We start from the raw sequence: 26,637 nt of genomic DNA, 5'->3' as shown, positions 1-26,637 counted from the left end.
AATCATTAGCCCCTTTTACACAGCACCTCTGTTACGGGAATATTTTACCTTCATTCTGGAATGACGTCTGTGTAAACGAAATGGTGGGATCATTTGGTCCCACCTCTGTCATGGTTCTGTAATGCCTCTGGAGGTAGTAACAGAGCCGTGATAAAGGTGGAATCATGATTCCGGAATGCTATGTGAAAGGAACACCTCTCATTCGCAACCATGGTGTCATTTTGATGATGTACTGCGTGTGTGCCCCCCACGCCGCAGAGATTTAAAAATTAGCGTGGGCCGTGTGCAGTAAACAAACATATCGATGCGACCAGAAAGATGTTGAAGTGGGGAGACACCGAGATCTGCAAGCTGTTGTCACTTCGGGTGGAGGACTCTAACCATGCTAACATTTGTGGAACAGTGAAAGACTCCGGAGAGGTTAGCAACACCACTATTTTCATGACTATTTACATTGTAGATTGTAACTGAAGGCATGAAAACTATGAATGAACACATATGGAATTATGTAGTTAAAAAAATGTGACATAACTCAAAGCATGTTTTATATTTTAGATTCAAAATAGCCACATTTTGCTTCTATTATTGCTTTGCACATTCTTGACATTCTCTTGATGACCTTCATGAGGTAGTCACCTGAAATGTTTTCCAAAAGTCTTGAAGGAGTTCCCAGTGATGCTGAGCACTTGCTGGCTATCTGCAATCCATCTCATGCCATTTAAATGAGAACGTGAGCCCAAACATTTGACTAGTAGTGTATTTCTGATGCACAAGTTAAACGTCACACTATATGCTGCGTCACCACCCCTTTGATTCTGGAACGCAGGTCTGCTGTGTAAAAGTCCAGCCTGTCTCACCTCTGTTACTCATTTGGCTTGGCTGTGGAAATTGGTCAATGGTGGAAAAAAGGTGGGATCACCATCTCACCTTTCTACCGGGATCTCTGTGTAAAAGTGGCTATTGTTTTAACATCAAGAACTCCCTGTACGTCCTACAAATACACACAAAGTAGTCTGGATAGAACCAACAACTACTAAAACAGCCTTCAGTCCCCCATTTAACAGAGACACAGTTTATTATTCAGAGTGATGTCGAGTCCTGCATTTAATGAGTGACCACACAGTCTTACAGTCTTGAACTAGTAAATATTGTTCTTCACTGTAGTCAGATAAGCTTCTACATTGGTCAAAACACAAACTATTTCAACAGCTTGATTGAGAAAGAGTAATTTACCACTACATTGATATTCCCAGAAGAGAAACTGACACGCAACTTATAACTATAACCATCTGAGCATTTTAAGAATAGTCTATCCAGGTTGTTTACCAGTGGTTCAATTTCAACCCTGAATCAATCGCTATAGTGCTGCTCATGTGTTTGTATTTCTGAGCTCCAGCCAAGAATAAAATGTGAGACAAGATACTTGTTCTATAACTAATGCAGCTGAAGCACATAAGATTCAGTTGAGGCACTGCAGAATATTTACATTACGTCTGACAGGTCTGCTCTCCAGTTTGCTTGGTTTCTGAGGTGTGTTTTTTTTTTTTTTTTTTTTTTATTTTGGCATTGCCTTTAGGCCAGATGAACCACCTCTAAGAAACACTCAGCTTTGATGTTGAGAGACTGAAATGCTTTATAAGCCTGAAGGACACACAGAATTAATTAAACAAGCCTAAAGTTTTCCCACTGAATAAACTGAGGCTTTTTATCCACAGTTTATGAAATGTTGAATGCTGAGCTAATACAAACTCAGTGACACTGTCTTTCCTCCAATGCTACAACCTTGTGGGAAAAAAACACAACTAAACTGTACACTCAAATTCAGTCCTTTACATCCAATGTCACCCAGTTCATATAGATACTTGAATGGAGCCTTTAATAGTAAGAGCACTGGAGCAAAACAATAGTGAGAGGAGGGTAGTATGAATGGATCGAAGGTTATACATGTAGTACTATATAATTCTTTAACACTTTATAGTACTCTTCCTGCAATTGAACTAGATGTTTAAAGATTCAGTGAGCACTTAAAAGCTTTATTTACTTACTGTAAATGAGATATTTTAAAGCACATTCATGTCCTGTTCAGTCATAACGGCAAATGAATATTTTTTGTATATATGACATGTATGTAGCAGTATAGTGTAAACTCTGGTATATGTGGCTTCTTCAGACATGTGGCAATTTGTAGCATGAAATTAGGATTTTGTCCATTTTCATTTTTATAAGTGTTAGGTTAGGTGTAAATCAATTTTATTCAAAAATGTCTGAATACAACTTTGTACAACCCGTCATTTGTCAAACTACATGGTTGAATCGATGTTGCAGAAGATGACAGTGTTTCCATGTTCACTTCAATGCTTCTGCATGTCCGAATGAGTCATATCTGATGCTGTTGAAAAGCTGAGAAACTGCATTTTACCTGAATTATTTACATGTATTGATAGGATTAGTGGTTCAAAAATTAATGACTGTTTTATATCAGTAGATGCTTTAGGTCTTTGAGGTCTTAATGGTTTTTGTCTGTTCTGTAAAATTCACAAGTTTTTCTCTGTTCCTGCATGCTAAACCTTGGATCGTTTAAGTGCCTGTGTGCAGTTTTACCTAGTGCTTTGTTGAGAATGGTATTGAAATGGTGAAAGTACTGACCTTGTAGGATTAACACTCTGAACATTTCAGAGGAAGTGACCAGGACGAAGCAGACATGCCGCCCGAATAATACAAAACAGTGAATGTCTAAAAGAAGCTTAACTTACATTTACATTCTGAATGAACATGAAACTGTTAAAGACATCTGTGAACACAAATCATGTGTTGAGTGTGAGCTGTGGTTCAATAGCAATATAAAGTACACACTAACACATTGCATGCTTCATCTACTTTTAGGAGACAGGTTCAGATAATGGGAATCAATCCTAGGTCTTTAAAGGGGGCACCTTTAACATCACACATTTATGGCTACCATACATTAACAGACCGAGTTGTTGGCAGGTTGTATTAATTGTGGAAATCTGCCAAAGGATCGTTTTTATGTTCGCAATGTGCAGAAATATCAAAACCACATGCTGTTCTCAGTTCTTCTGTTTTTATACCTGATTTGCATATAATGTCAGTTACAATGTGCTCAAATTAAGTGTGTTATTTCTGTTCTTGCTCTTGATAGGTCCCCTGCACTGTACGATTACCAATCTTAGACGTCAAACCAGTTAATGGTTTAGGGGTAAATCTGATCAAATCCATCAACCAGCTCTTTATTACTGGGCTGTGACAAGCCTGCTTCATCACCACTTCTTCAAATCCACTTAAACCCACCTGGCTCTGAGGACCGATCTGTAGCCCTGGAACTGCAAAAGACGCCTTGAATCTGACACAAATAAACAATGGCCGATAGACGCACAGCCATAAGTGACACATATGCCGTAGATAAGGAAAATCCAGGGCTCAGGGCCAACATCAGTGACAACATCCTCAACCAATAAACTCCCTGAAAATCAATACACAAACTGTAAACTGCACCCGCTACACAAAAGCCCCAAAAGCAAATGTACAACACACAATGTCCATGTATTTATAAATGACAACTAAAGGCTTGTCCTGCAGACTGCATAATTACTCTACTTAAGCTTTGTGTATTTAGCTTTGTGTTTTAGCTTGTTTGGTGATGCTGAATGGATTTGATATATGTAGGCTGTACAACTCAATTATTTTGTTTACATACATGGCATAACAGGGTGATTATCAAATACATCTAAATGGGAGCTTCTATGAAACTAGGCTCATTCTGGTATCTGGCACTTTGCCAGCTTTTAAGACCCAATAATAAAAGACAAATTTAGACATATTTCCCCCCAGGATGTACATAATGATGACCTCAGATAAATGCAAAAAGAAACAAAAAAACAAAAACAATACTCTTGCTCTGAGCCATCCCAAAATTAATGGATTTTTAATAAAAATATTGGGGCCAAAATTGGGACATGAAAAGCTACCCAAGTGTCACTGCATTTGATCTGGAAAACATGGTGATGAAATGGTCTTAAATACTGCTATAAATAAAGACACTGTTAAATTTGATGATCCTCGTAGTTTTTCTAATCCAGGCATGCAGGTTTTCATGAATCAGCAGTCTCATTCTAGGTTTCATGTGTAACACATCCTGTCCACTGCTCTTACATGCGGGACCTGCCCATTTAAACTCGTCAATTGCGAGTGATTTTACAACAGCGGTAATTTTTGTGAAACACTCTGCCTTGCATAATTTGTTTGATTCCCAAAATGCACCTGTGAGAGAATAAAAAGATATTTAAAAAATGGTAGTGCGTATTTTTTGTGTCCCTTTTACTGTGTTACATGCGGATTTTTGAATAAAAATAATATAAAAAATGGTTTTATCTGAAAAATACTTTCTCCTTTATCTTAGTAAATATTTATTTGTAAAATAGACCCAAAGTGTTTCCAAACTTGCTTCATAACATTAGTCTACATCTTTTCTGAATTTTTAGCCCCTCTGTCCTGTTTTTAGGGACCAGTTTCATAGAAGCACCCAAATACTTAACAGCAGTACTAGACTGTGGTGTTTCAGTCTGATTCATCAGTTATAAATTACCATCCCAACACACATTTTTGATATTACAGCCACACATCCACATAAAAGATAAACTATCATGCACCTTATGCTCAACTGCATCAACACAAAACATAAATCAACAACCACAAAGCAAACATAAACCACTAGGCCCTATAGCAACACCTGCAGCATCTCCATTAGGACTTTTAGTCACTGAGCACTAACAACACACACCACAGAGCAAGTATAGTCACAATATTATCCATGTAGTGCCCTCACTTTCAATGAGAAAAATGGACAAAGTCAGTAAAATCTCTACTCCATCCCCTTCGCAACAGCCATTAAGATTCCAGGTTGAATAGTAAACCCTTTTGTCAGGTGTAGCTGGGAGTGCCTTCACATTAATAGATTTAATAAACTTAAGTAGCATCCTGAGCTGAAGCCACTTACAACCACAAACAACCTTGGATGAGCAGCAAAACACATGATCTCCTTCAAAAAAAAAGCAAAATTGACACTCACCGTTTATTTGTAAATGAAATCAATGCTTCCAGCTTTTATGATGAAAAATAGTTCGTAGATCATGGTCAGCCGCCTGATGTTTCTGTCGAACTAGAGCTATTAACCTTCCTTCATTGGTGTTAAGAAATAAACATAGCCAGAAAACAGTTTACTTCAGCTGTGGACAGTCAAACCTACAGCATTTGAGTGAGGTGCTGCATAAAACCTTTGCTTGCCTTAGGTACCGGTCAAATGTTTATGAATTTCTCTTTTTAATGAATGAAGTAGATTCAGGACAATATTTGAAGTTACTGTGAATGCAACAACACTTCCATTTTCTTTAGATGTAGCTGTTTTTTTCATAACCCACCAAAGTTTCAAGCCAACTCAAAGGGGATGATTACTCTACGGGCTACCATGGATACCCTGTGGGACCCCAGGGCCGTTCTGGCTGACGATCTGGTCACTCAAAATTGTAATCGGTATGCAGTATCAGACTTATTGAAAAGGCCAGCAATACCATTAGTCCTGGCCACAGCTGGCGCGCAGACCTATGATGCATGTATATGACATTCACAATGTAGGAAATCTCTATTCAGCCCCACAAGCAAATAACTACAACGATTTCTTGTACAGTATTATCCACAAAACTGAACAACTGAATTCAGATACACTTCGGCTAGTATGAAAAACAAGCTATTTTTAAAGCCCACCACTGAAAATGTCTACAAATGAGACAATTCTCTTTCATGCATGATATATATGATATCATCCATTCATTACCCTTTTTAGCCATTCTAGTCTCTTGACAGTACTGACACCAAAATATACCACAGTCATAACAAACATGACAAGATTTAATTGAGTAAAACTTGTTGTCACTAATTGTTTTTCTTTTACATGAGCTCAAATAGCTTTATCTCTTATCTGTTGTTGGTTTAGTATCTTCTTTGGGGGCACCTTTTTTCACTCCCCTTTCATATTTCTAGAAACTATTTGGTTTCCTTGTAGTCATAATCACAGTAGGAACAGCTGATAGCGTTTCAGTTTTCATTAGGGTGCTGTTTTAGTGTTAACATTCAACACAACAAACTTTAATACTCCTACTTCAGTAAAAAGAATCCAAAACAGTGTAGGTCGAGGCTAAATCAGTCAATACTCATGAGAAAAATGCACCATCCCACCAGTGCCATTTACTTGTAGCCTCTTACACCCAGCTGCAGTTCTGTCTGTGTTGCCAGGGCAACGTTGCGCAATATATACATGCTATACATCCACGTAACCAGTAGAAAGCCAGCTAAAAACTCAACACAACCACTATTTGGAAAAACAGAACACAACTCAAACAACAAGCACTTAAATGGACAAATATAAAAAATAAGCCAACAGCCAGAGAAAATATGTCATGGATAATTTTATAAAACAAACCAATACGACAAACTGTAACACTAAGCTAACACTAAGCAAACTGAATGAGATCAAGAAGCATAAAAATAAAGGTCACATTATGAAGTGATGATTACGAATTTTACCTTACCTTTGCAGTTTTGTGGTCATAAATTGGTTTTATATGAATAATGCCTCTGCTATGAGCTAATCCATTGTTCTGTATTACATTGAAATGATTCAGACTACAAACAAATGGCCCAAGGTTTAAACAGAATAAGACAGTGGCATAATAATCCCAATCACAGTGATTTAAAATAAATCTTTCAATAATGAGTAAAGAATCATCATAATCCAACATCTTTCCCTGGATGATCATCTGTAGCCACATAAACACGAGTACACAAATCACAAGTTCATCTTCAGGACAATAACCTCAACATACAATTTGCAAAGGACAAGCTGACCATAATCAAATCAGAAAACAGTCAACAGAGTCTGAGGTCAGTGTAAGATTTAGCGCTTTCTTCAGCGGTCATGCATTCCTGAAAGGGAAAGCATGAAAGAGGGCTGCTATGGTGATTTTAAATGCTATCAGCAGTAGGGCACTTCAGACTGCAAGATGTCTACCCGTTTCCCAAGATAATCAGACAGGGGGCAAAATACAAGCTTGGTCTGTGGACCTGCCTTCCAGTTTTCAGAGATTAGGTCTGCGCTTTTTTCACACCAGTGCTCTTTGGCTCTTTTACCAAGAGAGCTCAGTACACAGGAGTACACCGTATCCACACATATACACCATGTACACAACTATTAGGTATTTTAATCACGTCATCATTTTGCATATTTTCCGACTCAAAGCTGTATAAGCCTGAATCCTTATTGAATTTAAGCATATTAGGCAACATGCATTTATGTAAGGAGGGAGGGTATGGCCTACAGAGATCAACACCATGTATCAATTATTAGAAAGCTTCTTTTTCTCAGGAAAAATGGGGCAAAAAAAGAGATTTAACAGACTCTGAGAAGTCAAAACTTTTCAGAGGGACCTGGCAGTCGTGAAATTGCTAAGATGATTGGGGCGTGTTGGAAAAAACATCAAAAGTTATGTTGCAAATACTTGAGAAAACCTCACTTTTACTTTCCTAAACATTCAGGGTTGAGGTTTATTAACAGTTTGGATTGACCAAAAGCACTGTAGCTGTTCAATAACAAAATGAATCATCAAAGTCAACTTTCTAAATAAGTGTGCACACAGTTTACAGTATAAAGTCTAATTAAGTTTACATGAATGTTCATTTTCCTTTCCTAGATGTAGATGTTCCAGATCAGTTTTAATACAGAGCGTCATCATGGTCCTTGTCTATTATAAACTACCCCCTAACAGTTTGCACTACATAAAAGATCATCCAATTATCATTTGAGTAGACACTTAAGAGCACTACTCTCAATAAGTATTTGTATCTTGATTAGCCAAGTATTTTTAGTAGTGTCATTAGGCTCGACTTCACATGACTTTATTGGTAATAATATACCAGTAAAAGCTTTTAAAACTTTTAGTCACGCAACCTACTCTTTAACTTTATACACAAGTTGAAGATTTATTGATAAGCCTACTTATTAATGATTGGTTGGACAAGAAAAATCTGGGATATAGAGGAATTTAAAAAAACCTGTTCGTAGGGAAAAGGAAGATAATCCTGAATTTACCTGAATAAACAGAAAACCAAAACAGCTCCATGAATCTGTTCCCCTGCACAATCTACAGATTTAGTGACATATCGCAAACCACTTCCAGCTACAGCAGAGAAAATGGAGGTAAAAACAAAGCATGATCATTATCTGCTGCTTGAGGAAGTTTATGAGCAGGTGTGAAATAGCAGCCTTGTGCGGTGAGTGACGAATGAAGATGGAGAGAGAGGAGGGGGGGTGGTTAGAAGGAGTATGGAAGATGAGGGCAACACTAAACAGAGTGGCTCCACAGAGCTGTCTTGGCTCTCTCCCCGCCAAGAAAACAATCCAGCCGGTGCTCATTAGCAGCTGGAGTTTCATTACCACAACAGTGGAGTCTGTTTAATGAACCCTCGATGAGAACATGCATCCTGCTTCCACATTTGAGTTCAGGGGTGCTGGATGACGTGCCTCCCTGAAGCACATTGAGCTGTTTTAATGCACATTCCAGGGTTGACCATGAATGTCCTTTGCTGTGCGCACAGATGGAGCGAACAATGAGACTCTTGACAGTAGATTATCACTAGGTAAAATGAAGTTCGGGCCAGCAGCGGTGACAAATTGACAGCATCGCAGTTTACATCAAACACGAGTTGTTATTGTTGTTCCCATGGCACACACAGACATATGGGCATCATCATTTAAGCAACACAGCTTTTCTTTAGCGGCTGTGCCATAAGGATCCCCATAGCTAGAGCAACACAGATTAATTGAGCTTCATCATTAAATAACAGTAAAGAAACAAAATATAATACTGTTTTTGCAGGCTGGCCATTAAAAGGATCTACAAAGCAAATTACAGCCCATTAATTTGTCTGGCAACAAAGTTTGTGGATTTGTGTTGTTGCTGTGTGTCACTTTCTGCATCCGTAAAGGTATTCCTTGCATGCAGTTTGCAGTGATCCTACCTTGTGCAGTGAGATCACCTTACATCACTATGATCACTTTATGTACACCAGGAATTAATTAAACTATACACACATACAAGCCTTAATGATCTGCATGAATAAGATTTAGAGGCTCTTAATTTGCTGTGTAATGACATGTCCAAAACATCAAGATGGCAGCTGAAAATATATTTGATCTCCTCCTCTTCATCTGTCACCATTGAAGAGACTGGATGCTGAATATCTTGGGTTATTATTAGATATTATAGGGAAAAAATACATATACCTACTTCACATAGTATGTTAATAAGAGGAATTGTAGTCCACTAAAGTTAAAGAAAAAAAAAAGTATTAAGTTATATACTGGCTAAAATGTTGGTGATCATAAAGTGGTCACATCTGAATATACAGTACTCGCACTCATTCTGTTTTGCATATATTTTTGTCATTCAAGGACACCCTCTTTGAGTATATTTCGCTCAAATAATTATACCTTTAGCAAAACTGACCAGCTGCATTCATTTGCTGCTTTTCACACAAATTTTGAGTGGTGTTTGAGATCTTCTGTTCTTTTAATTTCTGGCGAGTGAAGTCAAATCAATGGAAAATATGAATTATTCTGATCATTTTTCTCAGGAATCAGAGGATAGCTGAACATTACTTGATATATTTACAACTTAACCCGCAGTGACAATGTAGGCAGAAAAGTATTTTATGAGATGAAATGTGATACACTGCAATACTATGACAAAGTTAATGATGAAGAAACATCTAGTAATCTCTAACCTATTACCTTCCACACACAGAGCAGACAGTACGCTCTCCATAATGTGTTAACAAGTATAACATATTGTAAAGACACTGTCAAACCATCCAGAAGCGTAGGCGGAATCACAGATGTTTGTAGATACACAAAATCCTATACAACAGGGCACAGCTACAGCCTTGACAAGATAATCAGGAGATACAGAAACAGGTGTTTTAGTCTGAGTGAGGCTATAACGTGGGGGTTGTATGAGCGAGACATGATCGTGGGAGACAACATGCCCTAAGGTTCGGTCTTGATTGACGGAGGCAGAGCTGCAACACCACAGCTGAAACAATTTTGACTGCTAGACTGTTGACCGCCTGTTGCAAATGCACCCATGCACGCCAACACACACATAAACAAACGCTCATGCGGCGAACAGACAAAATAAAAAAAACACAAAGCATTGATACACATGTATAGGAAACTCTATACCTCCTCAAAGACAGAGCTATGTGAGATGACTGCACTGTAGGTCAAATGCACAAGTTCTTTCTTAGCCTACAGCCCATCCTGCCTGTTCCACAACACAGAGCACTAGAAAGCTGACAGTTGGTCCCAAAGGAGGAACAAATGAATACATTGAGCTCCACATGAGAGTGCTAAACATATCTGAGGAGAGCCAAATTAAACACACACTGCAGCAAAGTCTTCAAAACTGCATTTGCAATCTCAAACAAATCAGGATCTGCATATCATGACATGCCTAAAAAAAAAGTTGAATTCAACTGTTTCTGACTATTTATGTGAGGCACGGTGTAGGAAACAACCTCTAGCACACACCAACAAACAGGCCTTTTGCAGTCACTAACAACTCACTTGACTCACAGCCTAAATGTCACACATTTCTCATGCTGCTAACTTGCGCTGGATTTTCCAAGTCAGATTCTTCCAGTGCTCTATCAAACTGTCATTCTGACACTGACCTTTTCATAAAACTGCAATGTCAAACAGCCATCTCATCCGGTTGGTGAAAAAAACAAGCATTGTTTACCTTCACTAAAAGTAGGAACTTGTGCATGATGAAAAATGCTGACATAACAACACCACACTTATCCTTGACAGATATTAATGAACTGAGTTGATGTAACAAGAAAACACGCAAATCAAACACTTGCGGTAGCCTGAAAAAGCTTGTCAGCGATAGATGGAGCCTCATCCTGCTACAGCTGGACTATCACAATTAGCCATCATTAGTCTTGCTTTTATACAGCCCTTAATTGCACCTTATTAGTCAAATAGGTTGGCTCCTTCCTCACACTGGAGGCAATTTATCAGCTGTAAACTTTTTTTTTTTACCTGCTTACTAGTATTTACCCATGAAAAACGAAGGTATGCATTCCCTCTTCATGTCTATCTTCATGCACTGTGAAATACTAAAGGCCATAAATATGTAGATGTCAGACCATAAAACAGAATCTGTTAAAGATGAATCAATATTTGATAACAAGTTCCTCCCGAAGCCACAAACCTGACAAAATGTCTCAAATTCCTGCAGCTGCTCAAGGACAGCCTGCCTTTTACTGTTGTACCAACAGTTATGAACCATTAAAATGCCATAAATTAGCTTGGATACTGTCAGAGAGGCTGCAATGTCACTCCGATCTGTAACTATTCACCCTCTAGACCAGACAAAAATACATGAGGCAATTTTCAGTTTATTGTCTAGGTTTGATTTTTGTGAAACCTCTGTTCTGAAAAGTTGAAGGGACAGTTAGAAGACATGCCACTTGCAAGACATCACTTCATCACCTAAAGATAAGGCAGCTATATTTCTTAGAGCAAGATAAATGAAGAAGCAACAAAGCCATACTTAGGGTTAAAACAAACTTCAATAAAATCCTTAGGTAAACAGTAGTAGATTTGTGTTTCACTTTAAGTACACAGAGATAGACCATTATCTTTCTTCAGTATGAGTTGGACAAACTGCTGAAGACAGCAAAGGCAGATAATGTGTGTGTTTTGTACACATGCTTTAAGAGGTCAGATGTACAACTATACGCTTTGCTATCAGACCGTGAAAATGAGATGGTAGATAGGTGTTGAGGTAGAGAGGCATGATGGAATGTTGTTTGTGTGTTTCTCAGCAACATAAATTCTCCCCATATTTCTGTCCATGAAATCCAAGAATCTCCAAACATTTTTTCCCCTCAGTGCACAGCTCGTAAAATTAGCCAACTAAAATGCCCGTGCACCAGCTGTCATGAGATAACATTTTTCTGGGCGTCCGCTATCTGCTCCGAGCCGAAACACCGCTGTGTGCCAGCTGAATGTCAGACACACCCTCGTGCATTGGTATGTAACAGTCAACAGTGACGAGGCTGCTGTGTATGTCCAATAAGAGGGCACTACTTTCTCTGTTACCGTACACTAAAGATAACACATCCTACAACTTTACTTAAGCAACTATGGGTGGAATGTGATCCTGCCCTGCTTTACTGGAAAACAAACCAAAGCACTTAGCGGATCATTGCCCCGACACACAAACACACAACACCAAATAGTGACACCGAGAGCAAAGCGCACCTCGCTAAAACACATAAAGATATGCAATTACTGAAAAATTCAAGGTTTTGTATTGTTGTTTTGTAGGAATTCTCATTACATTCCCATGAAACAAACTCATTGCTTCAGTCAGACAATACATCCCCACACACTGGAACACTGACTCCTCTATAATCTAAACATACACTTTAAAATAAACACAGCACTATTGTGTGTTTGTATAAGGGGCTACATGAAGGAACAGGACTCATACCCACTAGTACTTACACAGACCACTCATGCACGAACTGATGCTACCCTTAAATTACACAGAACTTTCCCTGACCCCATCGACTTGACAATAATATTCTATGACACACAAAACAAACACACAGCACCATGAAGACTGACTAAAAAACAAAAGCAGTATATATTAAGCATCTATGGCATGAACTAGTTTGTTAAACTGCTCTGAATCTTCACAAAACCCCAAGTACGCAAATGGATAAATAAAGTAAAAGCAAAACTCACCATTGTGGGAAGACTCCTTGTTGTCGGCCACCTTCCTCAGCGCTGAAACGATAGCATCAGAAGGAACCCGAGGACTCTCCACATATTTGGGCTTCCTGATTGGACCTGCCAGCACGAACCAAAGATACAGGGAATATGAGAGAGAGCATGGAAGTGAGAGAGAGAGAGAGAGAGAGAGAGAGAGAGAGAGAGAGAGAGAGAGAGAGAGAGAGAGAGAGAGAATGTGTGTGTCACGGGAGAGAGAGAAGCAATGCAAAAGAGGGGTGATTGAGAGAAACAGAGAGCGCAGAGACTTCTTGCTGGATTAACGTATTCCAGATGGGACTGAAGATGAGAAGCGGTGGTGTCTTAGTTGGACAGGCTTGGCTGCACTCCGTAGCTCACATAAACTTGCGCGCGCACACGTTCACACACTCTCAGACAGCTCCCTGCGCTGATAGCAGCTTTGGTCTGTCTGACAACCCAGAATATTGTCTGCATAGCTGGAGACTCCCAGTAAAAAAAAAAAAACTGCTACCCAGCTCTGGGAATGTAAACTACAGCAGGAAACCACCGCAATTAGCCTTTTTGCGAACTTTAAAAATGAGCGCTCAAACACACACATGCGGTGTTGTGAACGTGAAAACCAGCGAGACAAACAAAGAGTTTTTCAGTGTGTTAATCTTCAAGTATGCCCCCCTATTGCTTCAAGGAGAGATATGATTAGATTATGGTCGAGATGTCCCGGTGCAAGTCAGATGATGTATCTGGGACAGCGGCACAGACCACTGAGGACTGCTTTTGTCTCCAGTGTGGAGTTGAGGTTAGCTGGCTCACACTATAACAAGATTAGAAAATCCCACAGCTCCTCCAAAAATGCTTACTCACGACATTGAACTTTATCATAAATCATCAACATGCTTTCCCCACTAGAGATATATGCTCTTTGTGCAACCTTTCCTTATTTGCTTTCAGGCACACGTCCTATGAAATTCAAATGTAAAAGGATTTGCTTGTGTTGTCTACAACACATTCTCCAAAACCTGCCTGTAAATTTGCAAAGAGACAACAAGAAGGATATTTCTTTGAGCCTCCTAATCTTTCTTCAGATTGGCAACAGAATCGCTTACACATGCAAGGGATTCAGCAAAGACTAAATACTAAGCCATGAGACAAACTGCTCTCCCAGGCAACTAGTTGTGACATTTTAGGTCCTTTACTTCTGCCCAACATTTCCTGTGTAAAGAGGAAACGCATTCCAGACTCCAGACACAGGAGCAAAAATTTAACTGAAAGCAATCTGAAAATAGGCAGTAAATGCACAGTTTAGATCTGTAAATCCTTGGAGAATAGCAACAGCACGCCTCCCCTTCCAACACTCCTCCATCCGACTCCAGCCTTGACTGACTGTAACCCAATCCTGCTTTTCCTCCTCAGACTCTAGTTATCAGATGACTCTATGTGTAACCCCAGACATAACACACAGATTAGATGGGACAGCACTGATAGCCATTTCCTATTACCAAATCCAATACCGGTTGCTCCCACCTTTAAAAATTCTCTGAATCAGACAGAACAATTTCCCAAACCACAGCAATTTTGACCACAGATACTAATCATGGAGGTGTAACTTAGTGAGAGAGAGAGAGGGCAGAAGCTTTAGCAGCCATGTCAGAGCAAATTATCAGAAAGTGTCATTGCAACAAGCCAAGCATGAGAGTCGAATTCAGCTTGATGCACAGTGCCATCTATGGTTATGCCACGTGAAATGCATACTGAGGAAGGGTGCGTCTGCAGCTGCGGAGGAGCTTCTATGCACACAGTGATTCTCAGCACGCTTCTTCAAATCAGGCGCTTGTTATCAGAAATTGCAAAATGAAACCATGTGCTTTTCCACTGGAGGACCTGGAGATAGATAGTGCTATGACAACTGTAAAATAGACTTTGATGTGACACCTTAAAAACACCTCTATCCATTATGATTCCATCAAACTAAACCTAATTGCAGAACTAAATAGGCCTTAAAAACTAAACAACCAAAAGGATGAGGGACCTATAGAACAAAGTCCAAATCAGCCTGTTATTTAGCAGACAAAGCCAAAGGGTCTGTCCTGAAAACCTCCATTCATTTGTGGATGGTCAGGCACAAGCTATTAGCTGGGAGTCACACGGCTCCAATTAAAGTGAGACAGAGAAAGCTGTGTGTGAGACACACTTAGTTCAGGTAAATGTCTTGGGCCAAAAGCACACTGCCTAATATGTTACATTGACTGTATTTCATCTAAAAACAACAGGGGGCATAGTTGGAGTAATCTAAACCATATGCTGAAGTTCAGATTCAGTTTACACAAAGTGCTAAGAGGAACATAGGATCCACACATGAAATAACAAACATGTGGTGGGCTATCAAGGGTAATTTTAGGCCACATCTGATGGCTGATAATTCAGGAAGAGGCAAAGGCTCCTTTCCTAGGACTCTGATGTCTTAGCATCAGCATGTGACAAGAACTTTTTTTTTCTCCCTCCATTTATAATCTCATCTCAACAGCGTTTATTACTGCACTGCCCATCTGGATGCAAGCACTGAGGGATATGTGATTGTGGTCTGTAATGAGCATGAAAAGGTCTGCCCAAATGAGAGTTCGCCACCTGATCCTTGAAGGACAGTGTGAGAAGGATGGGCAAGAAATAGGTTTTACAAATCAGACGTTAAACTAAATAAAAATGAAAATAATTTAATGTATGTATCAGGAAATGTTTGCCAATCAAATAGCACAGAAAGAAACATCTTTAACTCAATTATTTTGAAAGAGAACAGGAAGGAAAACCAGAGAAGAAGGGGTTTGTTGATTTGTGTCTGAAGAGGACTGTCGACCCCTGCAGTAATCAGAGTGAGATTCAGGAATCCATGACCAGTGAGTTATCCATCAGCAGGCACGTGTACGCATACACATACCAAACAGCCAGATACCTATGGCCGCCAACCTACGATGTCCATTCAATACCAGTGAAAGGACGGATTGTTCATGCTTAGGAAGTGATCAAGGAGTTTTCCCAGCATTCTTCAAGATGGACTCTGACTTCTTCACATTTCAGCTTTTCAATAAGACAGTGTGTCCTCTTTGTGCAGCAAAGGAGAATGAAGTCAGTCTGACAACAACTCTCTTTTTGTTCCAAAATGTCATTGGTGAACTCAAAAGTGAAAAATAATATATTCCAGAAAAAAGGAAGAGCAGAGATTGGTATTCTGGGAGCTGCATGACAAATCAAGTCACCCGTGTTATTTACTGAACATCTCATGGAGAGCAAAAGATATACTTTGCATACATTTAATGGATGTACTGGACTTCTGCTCATTTCTGGACTCTGGTTGGAGGAAGTCAAAGAACTAATAACAGGCTTTGTGAAATTAAAATAGGAATGCTAATTCAGAATTCACCCCCTGATATGTTAGCATTGTCCTGTCTGGTTAATGCAATATTCCCACTTTACTACAGAGAGACTGTTAATCTTTTTAAACATTGTATGTTATAATATGGTGACTACTCTCACATATTCTGTTTTACCAGGTGGTATGAATAATGCATTAGTCCACAAGGTGCAATTTGTCATACATTAAGATAAGAATAATAACTCCAGCTATGTAAAAGCAGCCCGTATCGCTTACCCCTTACCCCTAATCATTTGCAATCCAGTATGATACACTAGTATATTATATGAAGTCAACTGAAGCACTGATTCAATATGGGTCTCTAATGCAGTGGGTGAATTGGGATTGCACTGCTCATAAAAATGGGAACTGCATGTGATAAAGAGCTGAAGCAGAAGTGTAGTGAAGTGGAGAACTGGATAGAACCTTTCACTGGGCGCCCATCTGAAGATCCTTTAAAAAGGTCTCAGCAGCTTCGACATTGAACAACTTTGTTCTCAAAGAGGTGTCAGTATTCCCTCAGTGCTGACTGGTTAGCATGATGCTCAAAAGCCAACTTCAGGAGAGCTTGCCTAAAACGGATATAACTGAGTTTGAGGAGAGTTGATTATCCTTTAAATTGAGCAGAAGTAAATCACATGTGGAATGGTGCAGAAGGAGGCACTTATTAGAATGTAGAGTAAATGCCAAAAACTCACTGACATTCATCTATTCATTTGAAGAGCTTAGTCACCAAGAGGGTCTCGGGATGATGGAACCAATCCCAGTTACCAACAGGTGAAGGCAGGGTGCACCCTGGACATGTCACGGTTCATGACAGGGCTGACATATACAGACCAACATCCATTCGCTGTCATATTCACACCTACCAGTGAAACAGATTGACTGATTAACCTGGTAACCTGCGTGTCTTTGGATGGTGGGGGGAAGCCAGAGTACTCACGCAGACATGGGGAAAACTTGGAAAGTCAAACCCAAGCACAACCTTCTTGATGTGAGGTGACAGTGCTATCCACTGCACCCCATGCTACCCAATACACTGAGCCCGTTTACATGACCATAAAAATCCAATAACTAGGAGGGATACGAAAATCAAAAACCTCTACTTCAGATGTTTCAGTCCATCATCAGACTTATAGTATACGTACATAATGACAGTAGACTCAAACTTCCTGTTATTGTCATACGGTCACATTTGACTATGTCGCATCCATTTTCTACAATTTCTGTTTTTGTTTTGTTTTTATTTTGTTTGTTTTTTTTTACAAATGCACAGATGTAAAAGAACAAAATAAATCAGATTAACAGGTACACATACACAAAGACATTGGAGTGTTGGTGAGAATTCCAGGTGAGTTAATCTGATTTGTCATAATCAGATTACTCCTGTTACCTGATAAAGCATATCAAATTATGCTGTTTACATGATCACTTGAATAATCTGATAACTTCAGAAGTTGGATAATGATTGGAGTGTACTGTGCATGTAAACAAGCTCATTGATGTTACTATCAATTTGAGAAAAAAAATGAAAATAAACAAGTTAAACAGAATTTATTATCTTAAACAGTTCTCTAAGAATAGGAGTGTAACAGTGCATGTTGTTGTCCCAAACTGTGATAGTACAGACATTACAGTTCATTGCATGATGCCGTACTGAGAATATGAGCAAAGATTGATAAGTGTAATGCTAGCCAACTTAAAAAAATGTGAGTTCTGTCCTGATACTTTGAGCTGTAACCCTGTAAGCAAGTTAGTAACATGCCATGCTAAGCTTAGCTCTAGTTGATTCACATCTGAGTCTGTCAAATTATGACAAGTCCAAATGAACTGCTTTCAAATAAGCTCTGCAGGAAAATTTCAGATTTGTAATGAACTGCATTAAGTGGTGAATCAGACAAGGATAATGCGATAGTGCTAAGACACTGTTCACCGGTTATAGAGTATGTGTGCGAAAAACACCCCAAACATACCAATACATATTCAGCTGCATTATAATTTTTATTACCATTTTCCTGTTGTAGCAAACCTGTACCAAAACATACAAACATAACATAACACTTCATCACACCCTCATAAAAGATGCCACCTGCTCATTTTTCTTTTTTGTGCACATCAGATTGACAAAGAGAACAGTCCAGCCTATTGCAAACCTGTCTGACTTTTATAATGAGAATTCTTCAAGCTGACTTATACTTTTTGATGGATATATAGACAGTCATACAAAGCGACATGTGGGGTCGTTGAATGTGTCAAAGGCTTTGGATTGTTCTATTATCTGGATTTTACCCAGTGTTATGGCTTCAGTGGTGTTTGCTCCCAACCTGGATGAAAGAAAAGCACATTATGTTGTATTTTTAGACCCTTTCAAACAAACAATTGAAATTAGTGCTCTCTGTTGGAGGTTTGAGCACCTGCTTGGCTGGTCGATAAATGACTCAGTGTTAGACGCACTAAAAGCTAAAGCAACACATTCCTACTTCCTCACTCCTGCAACTTCCACTGAAGCAAAAATGACTTAATCCATTTTAGTACACAGCACATACACAACAGCTGAACAGAAACCACTCTCCCCTTCAGTGCATATCCACCTATTAAAATGATACACTGCCCATGTCAGCAATAAATTGCTAGAAGCTGCTGGTTTATGATCCCTTCTGGGCATGTATACCCCATATACATACAGTGACAGTATCTGTATCACCATTGCATTCACATCCTTCATCTTCTGATTGGACATTAACTGTCATGACCCTATTAGTACTCCAAGCTGTTACAGGCTCTATCCTCAGGCATAATGTGTGGTTGTATACAGCAAAGGGCAGCTTTAATATCAGATTTAATAGGGATATTTTTACACATGTAATTCACTTAGCAGGGCAACCGTAAGGACAACACATGTTATGAATCCCACAATGGCACAGTAACCTATTACAACCAGCGGAGGTCACTGTGGAGATTGCCCAGGAGACAGACGGAGCATGATCTGGGGGGAGGAGAAGTTCCATTAGAACCAACTCCTGCAAGAAAAGCTTGAACACCTCATCTCCTGCGCCACCAATTATATTCTCCCCACGTGAGATCAAGGTTTTTTTGTTCTTTGACATGCACAGGATTGGAGCGAGACGGGTCCATTCAAGCAACATTCTTGCCGTAATTTTCCCTCCTCAGGACCCTTAAAGAGCCTGTAAACTATTAGGACTGTAAAACCTAGGTGCCGTTCAACACATGTCAGGGTGCTGTGTTTCATGGTTAAGCTCTGAGCTTAGCTGATCAAAGCTGTGGCGCTCAACACCACCCGGACTTTGTGGCTCAGGCATCCGTCACTCCCTAATTAACTCAATGTTTCTCTGTTGTCCCCTGTGAAGTTTGCATGAAAAGAACAACCCACTCAGAGCTCTCTAAACTGATATATTATCCAATGTGTCAGGAAATGAAGCCAAGCCGCAAAACATTCTCTCAATCTGTGAAACCACTTCCTTTCAAAGACATTAGTGATGGTTGAATGAGAAGGAGAATAACTGGATGGATGAAAAAAAAAATTCATTGGCTGATGAACACAGAAATTAAAAGGGTTTAACACATCAGTCATTAATTAAACCTAAGAATATTTATTATTAGCTTCGTAAAGACTACTGACTGCTTGACAGGACCAGTCAGTGTAATTCAGTCAGTATCACACCCAAGTGAACTTCACCTAATGGCTCTGCTGAAATAGTACTAAGAACTGCCTGAAGATAAGACATTTTTGCATCTAACTTATATTTAATGATAATAATTTGTAGGGTTATCTCATTTCTATCCTTTTTCTGTCAGGAGATGTATCCACAATATGAACACTTCAACAGAGATGAGTCTTAAATTGAGTTTGACACCATGTCGCCTCTAGAGCTCAGTATGACTGACGATGAGAAAAAGCAGCAATGTGACCCTAGCTGTTTTCATTGCAGAGCTAAGACCTTTCGTTCGGTATATGTTTATTAACCTGAGGTGTGAACTCTCCCCCTGCGGGATTTCACAGTTACCTGTGAGGGCTGCAAAGGAGAGCCTCCAAACCCTCCCCCAACGCTACTTCCATAGATGTCCTATGTTAACATCCTATCTTGTCAGTCCATTTCTTCCCTTTTTCCATGCCCCAGAGCACTGCAAGTGGGAATTCGCCTTTAATGAGTGTTCCCCTTCCTTTGTCCCCAGGGCCCCTTTCACCTTCACAAATCCAACCTTGTCTATTCAATTCCATCTCTCTCCCAGTCCCCTATTTATGGCTGTAAATGTACATTTCATCACCACTCAAGGTGTAAAAAAGCCATTGCATCACTTTATAAATATGAGCAGATATAGGTAATCCTAAGTGGCTGTTGAGAAAATGGTAATATACAGTATATATACCTATCATCACCACATCAGGGCTATTGACTATAGTCGTCACTGAATATTGTCCAAGGAGTAAGCATTTTTGCAACTTTGTTTGAGATTTCTAGTCAACATTTGCATAATATATTGCACCACATTTCTGCAAGACCAGTAGTTAATGCTGAATAGAGTCTGAACACCACATGGTAATCCAGATTTAAAAGAGAAACAGAGGCAAATTACTGAATTCAGTTGAATTAGACTGTAAAATGCAGACTGAAATACAGTGCAACACCATAACTTAATAGCATAACTTAAACCCACATCTCAAAATCTAAGTTGGAAAAACAAAATGTAAATGTTGTACAACTAAAACAAGATGGCATCCAGATGAACCCATGCTCTGCATTCTATCAGATCACCTTTACACCAAACAGATCAAAGCAGTAACTCTCTAAACAAAGACTAGTTATCCACAGATGAGTGCCACATGCGAGTGGGGCCACATTGGCCACTTAAAGGATTTCTCCCCACTCTGCCAAGTCTCCGGCATACAATGACTCAGGATGAAACAAGTTCAGCTACATCCCCCGCTTTGAAGTACCCCACAGCTGCTGACAACTATGTCCTCTACATGATGGATAGAAGGAGCCGGGGAGGACTGACAATTAGATGCAGTGTAAACACACACCCATTACGAGAGTAAAATGTAAACACACAGCAGTGGTAGGGATGAAGCGATGAAAACAATTCTGTGTACGCAGCATGAGTTCATAGAATACATGCTGAGATTTTGAACCCAGAGGTGTGGATACATTGTGAAGGAGGATACAGAAGGACAATATGGAGTGGGTACCAAATGTATATTTAACAGTACCTGGAGATCTTTTGCTAGGGCGTAAAGGCATCATGTAGGACTGTCTTGGCAAGAGAGGTGAGGATGGGAGAGACATGGATCCTCCCTTGGCAAGGCTTAGCCTAAAAATATCCTCCGGTACATTGATGTGACCGCCGCCAGGTCCATGGGGCTGCAGGTTTCCCTCAGGTGAGCATCTTCTTTGGGCACTGTGACTGTGACCATCACCTGCCAAAGAAAACACAGCAATCAGTAAGACCACAGCCAGTTGTGAGGATTACTAAATTTACAAGTATACTCCATACATTGCAGTTGAAAATCATAAACAGGTGAAATGTATAAGAAAAAAAAAAGGAAAATTATGGACTATACCATATACACTGGTTGAACTTTGCTCATTGAAATATGAGCACCATCCAATTAGTTCGTGGAGATTTCAGAAACAAATTACTAAATCCATACACTTTCAAGGCTTTTATTCTTTTATATTGTTATGCAACATACAAACACATGCCACAGGCTAGCAATCAAATCAGCTTATACAGCAGGGCAACTGTAAGATTTTAGAATAGAGCAGTCTCTCTCAGAGATTCCCTCTGTTAAAACAATGAAACTGCAGTATTGAACACGAATGGTTTTATGAATCTGTTTAAAAATTAAATTGTTTGCAGGAGGTAATCTGCTTTCAAGGTAAAGGTAAATACAGGAAGCAAGCCAAATTATGATGCTACTGTGACAAATAAATTGTAGTCATATTCAACATCAGTCATATCAAATGCACCTTTCAAACCAGGATGGCTTTGTAAGCAGTAAATACTCTGTCCAGTGTTTTGCTCTGACTCAAGTTGCTGCTCTGTAGCATTGTTTTCAAACCATGCTGCATCTACCAGTTTGAGTCCTTTTTTAGAAATAAATCAACTACAAACACTAGAAAAAAGAAAAATAGAAAAAAAAAAACACCAGGTTAAGTTTTTCTTATGTTGTCAGTCACCACACAAAGATAACCAGTAGAGGTGGGAAAGTTGCAGGAAAAATCCCACATCAGATCAGGAAACACAGAGCTGCATAATATGTATTTAAACCCAGGGTCATGGGCTAGTGAGCATTTCTCATGGCATTGAGACACATGAGAAGGACATTCAGTTAGTGGAGTAAATAAAGTGTGTCATTGACCGCTGAGCTAAGATAACAAGTCATTCATTAAACAACAGCAGAATACACAAGATATCCAAGTATTTTTGCTACTTAACAACAAAAACCTGTTTTAACAAACTCTTTAACTATAAAATGAACAGGCAAAACTCTAAACAGCAGCCTTACACCTTGGTGGTTAATCTCAAAGATATCTTAGGAAACACTGAGAAAGTACCAGATATCACCAATTCCTGCTGTCTGCACTCTACACGAATGTTACTGTGTCCCATATAAAACCTGCAGACTGTAATTCTGCTATAATCTCACAGGGTTACAGTGACAACTCAAGACATAATAAACCTGTTGGGGCAGTTACAGTCTGTTCTACAATGCAGTCCACAAAACTACAGATTTCTCTTACAATGACATTCATACTCCAATTTCTGCTTCTGCAGATATATTTCACACTCACTGATGTCAAACTGACATCTAGGACTATATATTCTCTGCACACCTCTCACTTGACACGATGGTTCCAGCAGAAATGGTTCCCCACAGTCTTCACAGATGTCTTGGGTCAAGACTTAAAAATGACTTTACCTGCCTACTAGTTTGCTTGGTGGAATCAAAGCCCTACATGGGAAAAAGTGGTTCTACTTCACTGGGAACCAATCTTGCATGGAAAGACCTTCCTAGTTATGGAGTCAGCTAAAAGCAAAGTAATCTACTCTGTGGCATCAAAGTTGCCCACTCATCAAGGCCACAAATTAAAATGTATGAATTATCAACCTCAAGATAACATGTAATACCTCACTAATAATACAGATCATACGTCAGCAGACCCAGCTAAATCATAACTGCAGATGTGGTGAACCACAGCAATGACAATTAACTTCAGTTCTGCGTTCAGATCTGTGCTGTTGGGGAGGACTTCAGCAGATTAGCAAGACGCCTGTCTGCAGCCAGAGGTTTGCAGGAATCACTGCAGACTTTACTACAAGCTACTATTAGCATCCTGGTTCTCTCCTCGGGGAAATGAGTGTTGTTGGGCTGCTGGTCTAATCAGAAACAGAGACCCATTTTCCCCATGCCTCCGCCTCACCATGGGGGACACAGAGCTGTCTTGTGTTTTAAAGAGCTCCTAAACAAAGAAGAATGCCAGACGCAGGAAACCCTAAAGGTTGCAGTGACACCTTTGAATGCCTCCAGACATGGAAAAACATGTGAAAGACTCAAAAGTCACTCAGCCTAAGGTCACGGCCTGCCATTCACTTCAGGGGGATCTGGTGCATCTATATTCAGAGAGTGTTTATGTGTCCCTCTGTCTAGGGGTAGAAATTGGAAGAGGGAAGATAGGGTACAGTAGAGTGGAGTAAGGTAGGGATTGGGAACTGCAGACCTCAAGATTTTTTTAACCAATTTACCCAGATTGAACCCTCCCAGTAGTTGGAGGATAAAACTGTCCTGGGACTTCTGTCAGTACCAATAGTGCGGACTGTCTGGTAGTGCAAAAGGTTTACAGCAAAATTTGATCAATTATCTCATCAGTTTTTATTTGTGCTGGTTTTGTCCAGTGATTTTGTTTAAATTGGTTTGTGCAAACTACCTGAAATGACATTTATCATTATGAAAGGACTGAGGAGTCAAGGAAGCTTCTTATTGGACCAGAGTGGCTAAACACTAATTCATAGGCTCTGGAATTCTTATCATTTCCACTGAGGGTCCATTGTTTGACTTGTAATCAGTTTGTAAACTTTTACCCCTCCCAAACTTTGTTTACAGTTCTAGTGTTGGACTTCCTGAAATACTCACAGATTTATTGCAACCCCTGCAAAGTTTCAAAACGTGCTTGATATTTAGGAGTTTAAGTGTGAATCACTTTGTCAGTACTATCCAACTACAACCACAATAGCCAATACAGGACATGGTGACAGCATTACCAACTGTTAGCATTCTAGCTCTTGAGGCTAACATTATCTAGCATATTTCTTTCAGCTATGGATTAACAGATCATGGACCACAGACACTAAACTGACGGTGGAAGCCTCACCTTTCACTTGCTAATCATTTATGATTTCACATCTATTTCAGTCATAATCACTACTACATCAGGTAACAAATATGATGAATGAAAACTGTGAAGGTTCAGTACAGCTACACCTAAGAAGGGCAAACACTAATTTATATCCTTTCCTTAAACTTACAAAAAACTGGCAGTGTTTGTCTAAAGCCTATATCTGCTGTCCTGGTTGCTGCTGTTATAAAACTACTAGTGGTTCACTTGCTGCAGTCACAGCAGGCCGCGGTTTGTACAGGTTTCAGCCATACAGCATGCTAAAGAGATTATGACAAAGTTGTAATTTTGGTAGTTGGTTCTGAAAACAAGAGGCGCCACATAAAAGCTGGTCGTCCAAGTGCTGGTGAATCGGCTGCAGTGTGTCATGGTGACTGCGCTGCCATCTGACCAATACTATATAACACAGAAGGACACAAGGACAAAAACTTGCCAGTGCTATTTCAGTTTCTTTCCTAAATCCTGGCTGGGGCAAGGCCTGCAATTTCGGCCCCTGCTGTGGTCAAGGAAATCAACCCTTTCTAATTATACAGTGCTGTCCCAAGATGATGTAAAAATGATTACAGTCCCTTGCATGCTCTTTCCTCCTCATCAAAGTGAAGGTCCAGAGCCCACGAGAACATGCCCAACCCATAAAACCGTTCAATATTATTTCAAGACATTGATTTAGAAAAATAAACATTTAAGTGGAAATCAATTATTTGCACAGGATCAATACGAGTCAATCTTAAATGCATGTTCCAACCAATATCCCGTCTTCATGTCTCCTACATTTTCAACACTGTCATTTCACTTCTTAAAGGGGCTCAAAGGGAAATTAAATCCTAACCAGCAAAACAGAGACTGCAGATTTATATTGGACAATTATTTCTAGGTCTCTGAAACCCAGTTCTCAAATTTGCACTGCTGTTCGGTAGTGTTCAGTTGTACTGACAAATGCAAGAAATTAAAGTAAATGCATTAACAATTCAGCAATTTCTGTTGTATAGAGTGAGTAACTGCAATACTAAAGACTAACATCCCCTTTTGTTCTTCTGTCTGCTGCTTGTATTGCATACAATCACTTCATTAAAAAAAAAAAAAAAAAAAAAAAAAAAGTCGGTTAAATTGGTAAACAGACGGAAAATGACATCTTGCGTTAATTTGAACAACATGAATATCTTATATACTGTTGACACACAAAAATACTCCATTAGCTTCTCACTAGTTAATTTTATGGGCCACAGAGAAAGTAAAGACGGGCTATAATTAATGCAGATTCTTTCAGTCGACACACAAAGCACGATGACCATAGGACAATCCACCAAAGGGGGAATTCTCCCGCTAGACTGAGTGCCAATGTGGATTCCCTGTGTACTTCCGAGACCAGGGTGACAGACTCACAAAAGCTGTCATGGTGAACACACAGCGACCCACAGAGAGGAGAGAGAACCAGACATCCAGAAACACCGAGTGGGGGAGGGTCTTCAATAAAAGTCGTCCGTCATGATGAAGGATAAATGAGATTAAATATGTTAATAAGTTGCAAATGTGCCTGGTTCAAAATTCACTTTATAATCAAATACTGAACTTACTAATTTGAGTGAAGCTAAGCACCAGTGTTTTTCTCATGAGGGCACTCTAATTTCAGACCACTTTACTTAGTCAGTGGTCACCATGGAAACAGTCAAAATACTGTATGAGGAAGCCTGATAAATGACTTTAAAGGACAGACTGATGTAAGTTTCTAATAACACAAACAGAGTGTTCTCGCTCTTTTGCAACACATATATCATACATTTAATTTCACTTGTAAAACAACGAGATTTATGAGTATTTGGACTTTTGGTGTATTGGTATTTGGTGACGAATGAAGTATGTAGGGATTAAAAGGCAATCAAAGTGGTGTTTTTTTTATTTATAGGGTTCTAAGTGTCATTTCT

The 26,637-nt window shown here is 39.5% G+C and overlaps 1 protein-coding gene across 2 annotated transcripts in view; it reads right to left on the bottom strand.

Moving 5' to 3' along the window:
* The window catches only part of tanc1b (tetratricopeptide repeat, ankyrin repeat and coiled-coil containing 1b), a 121,413-nt gene that overhangs the window by 68,622 nt on the left and 26,154 nt on the right, over positions 1–26,637 (bottom strand). For both annotated transcript variants that reach the window (XM_030124466.1, XM_030124467.1), the window contains exons 3-4: positions 21,529–21,735; positions 12,890–12,994 (exon numbers count right to left, since the gene is read on the bottom strand). In XM_030124466.1, coding sequence (XP_029980326.1) covers positions 12,890–12,994; positions 21,529–21,735 — 312 coding nt within the window. The remainder of the gene's footprint in view (positions 1–12,889; positions 12,995–21,528; positions 21,736–26,637) is intronic.

The sequence above is a fragment of the Sphaeramia orbicularis genome, chromosome 21 (assembly GCF_902148855.1).
Source record: "Sphaeramia orbicularis chromosome 21, fSphaOr1.1, whole genome shotgun sequence".
Classification (NCBI taxonomy): domain Eukaryota; kingdom Metazoa; phylum Chordata; class Actinopteri; order Kurtiformes; family Apogonidae; genus Sphaeramia; species Sphaeramia orbicularis.
Note: the sequence above shows the minus strand (reverse complement) of the source record. Positions and strands in the feature narration are given on the sequence as shown.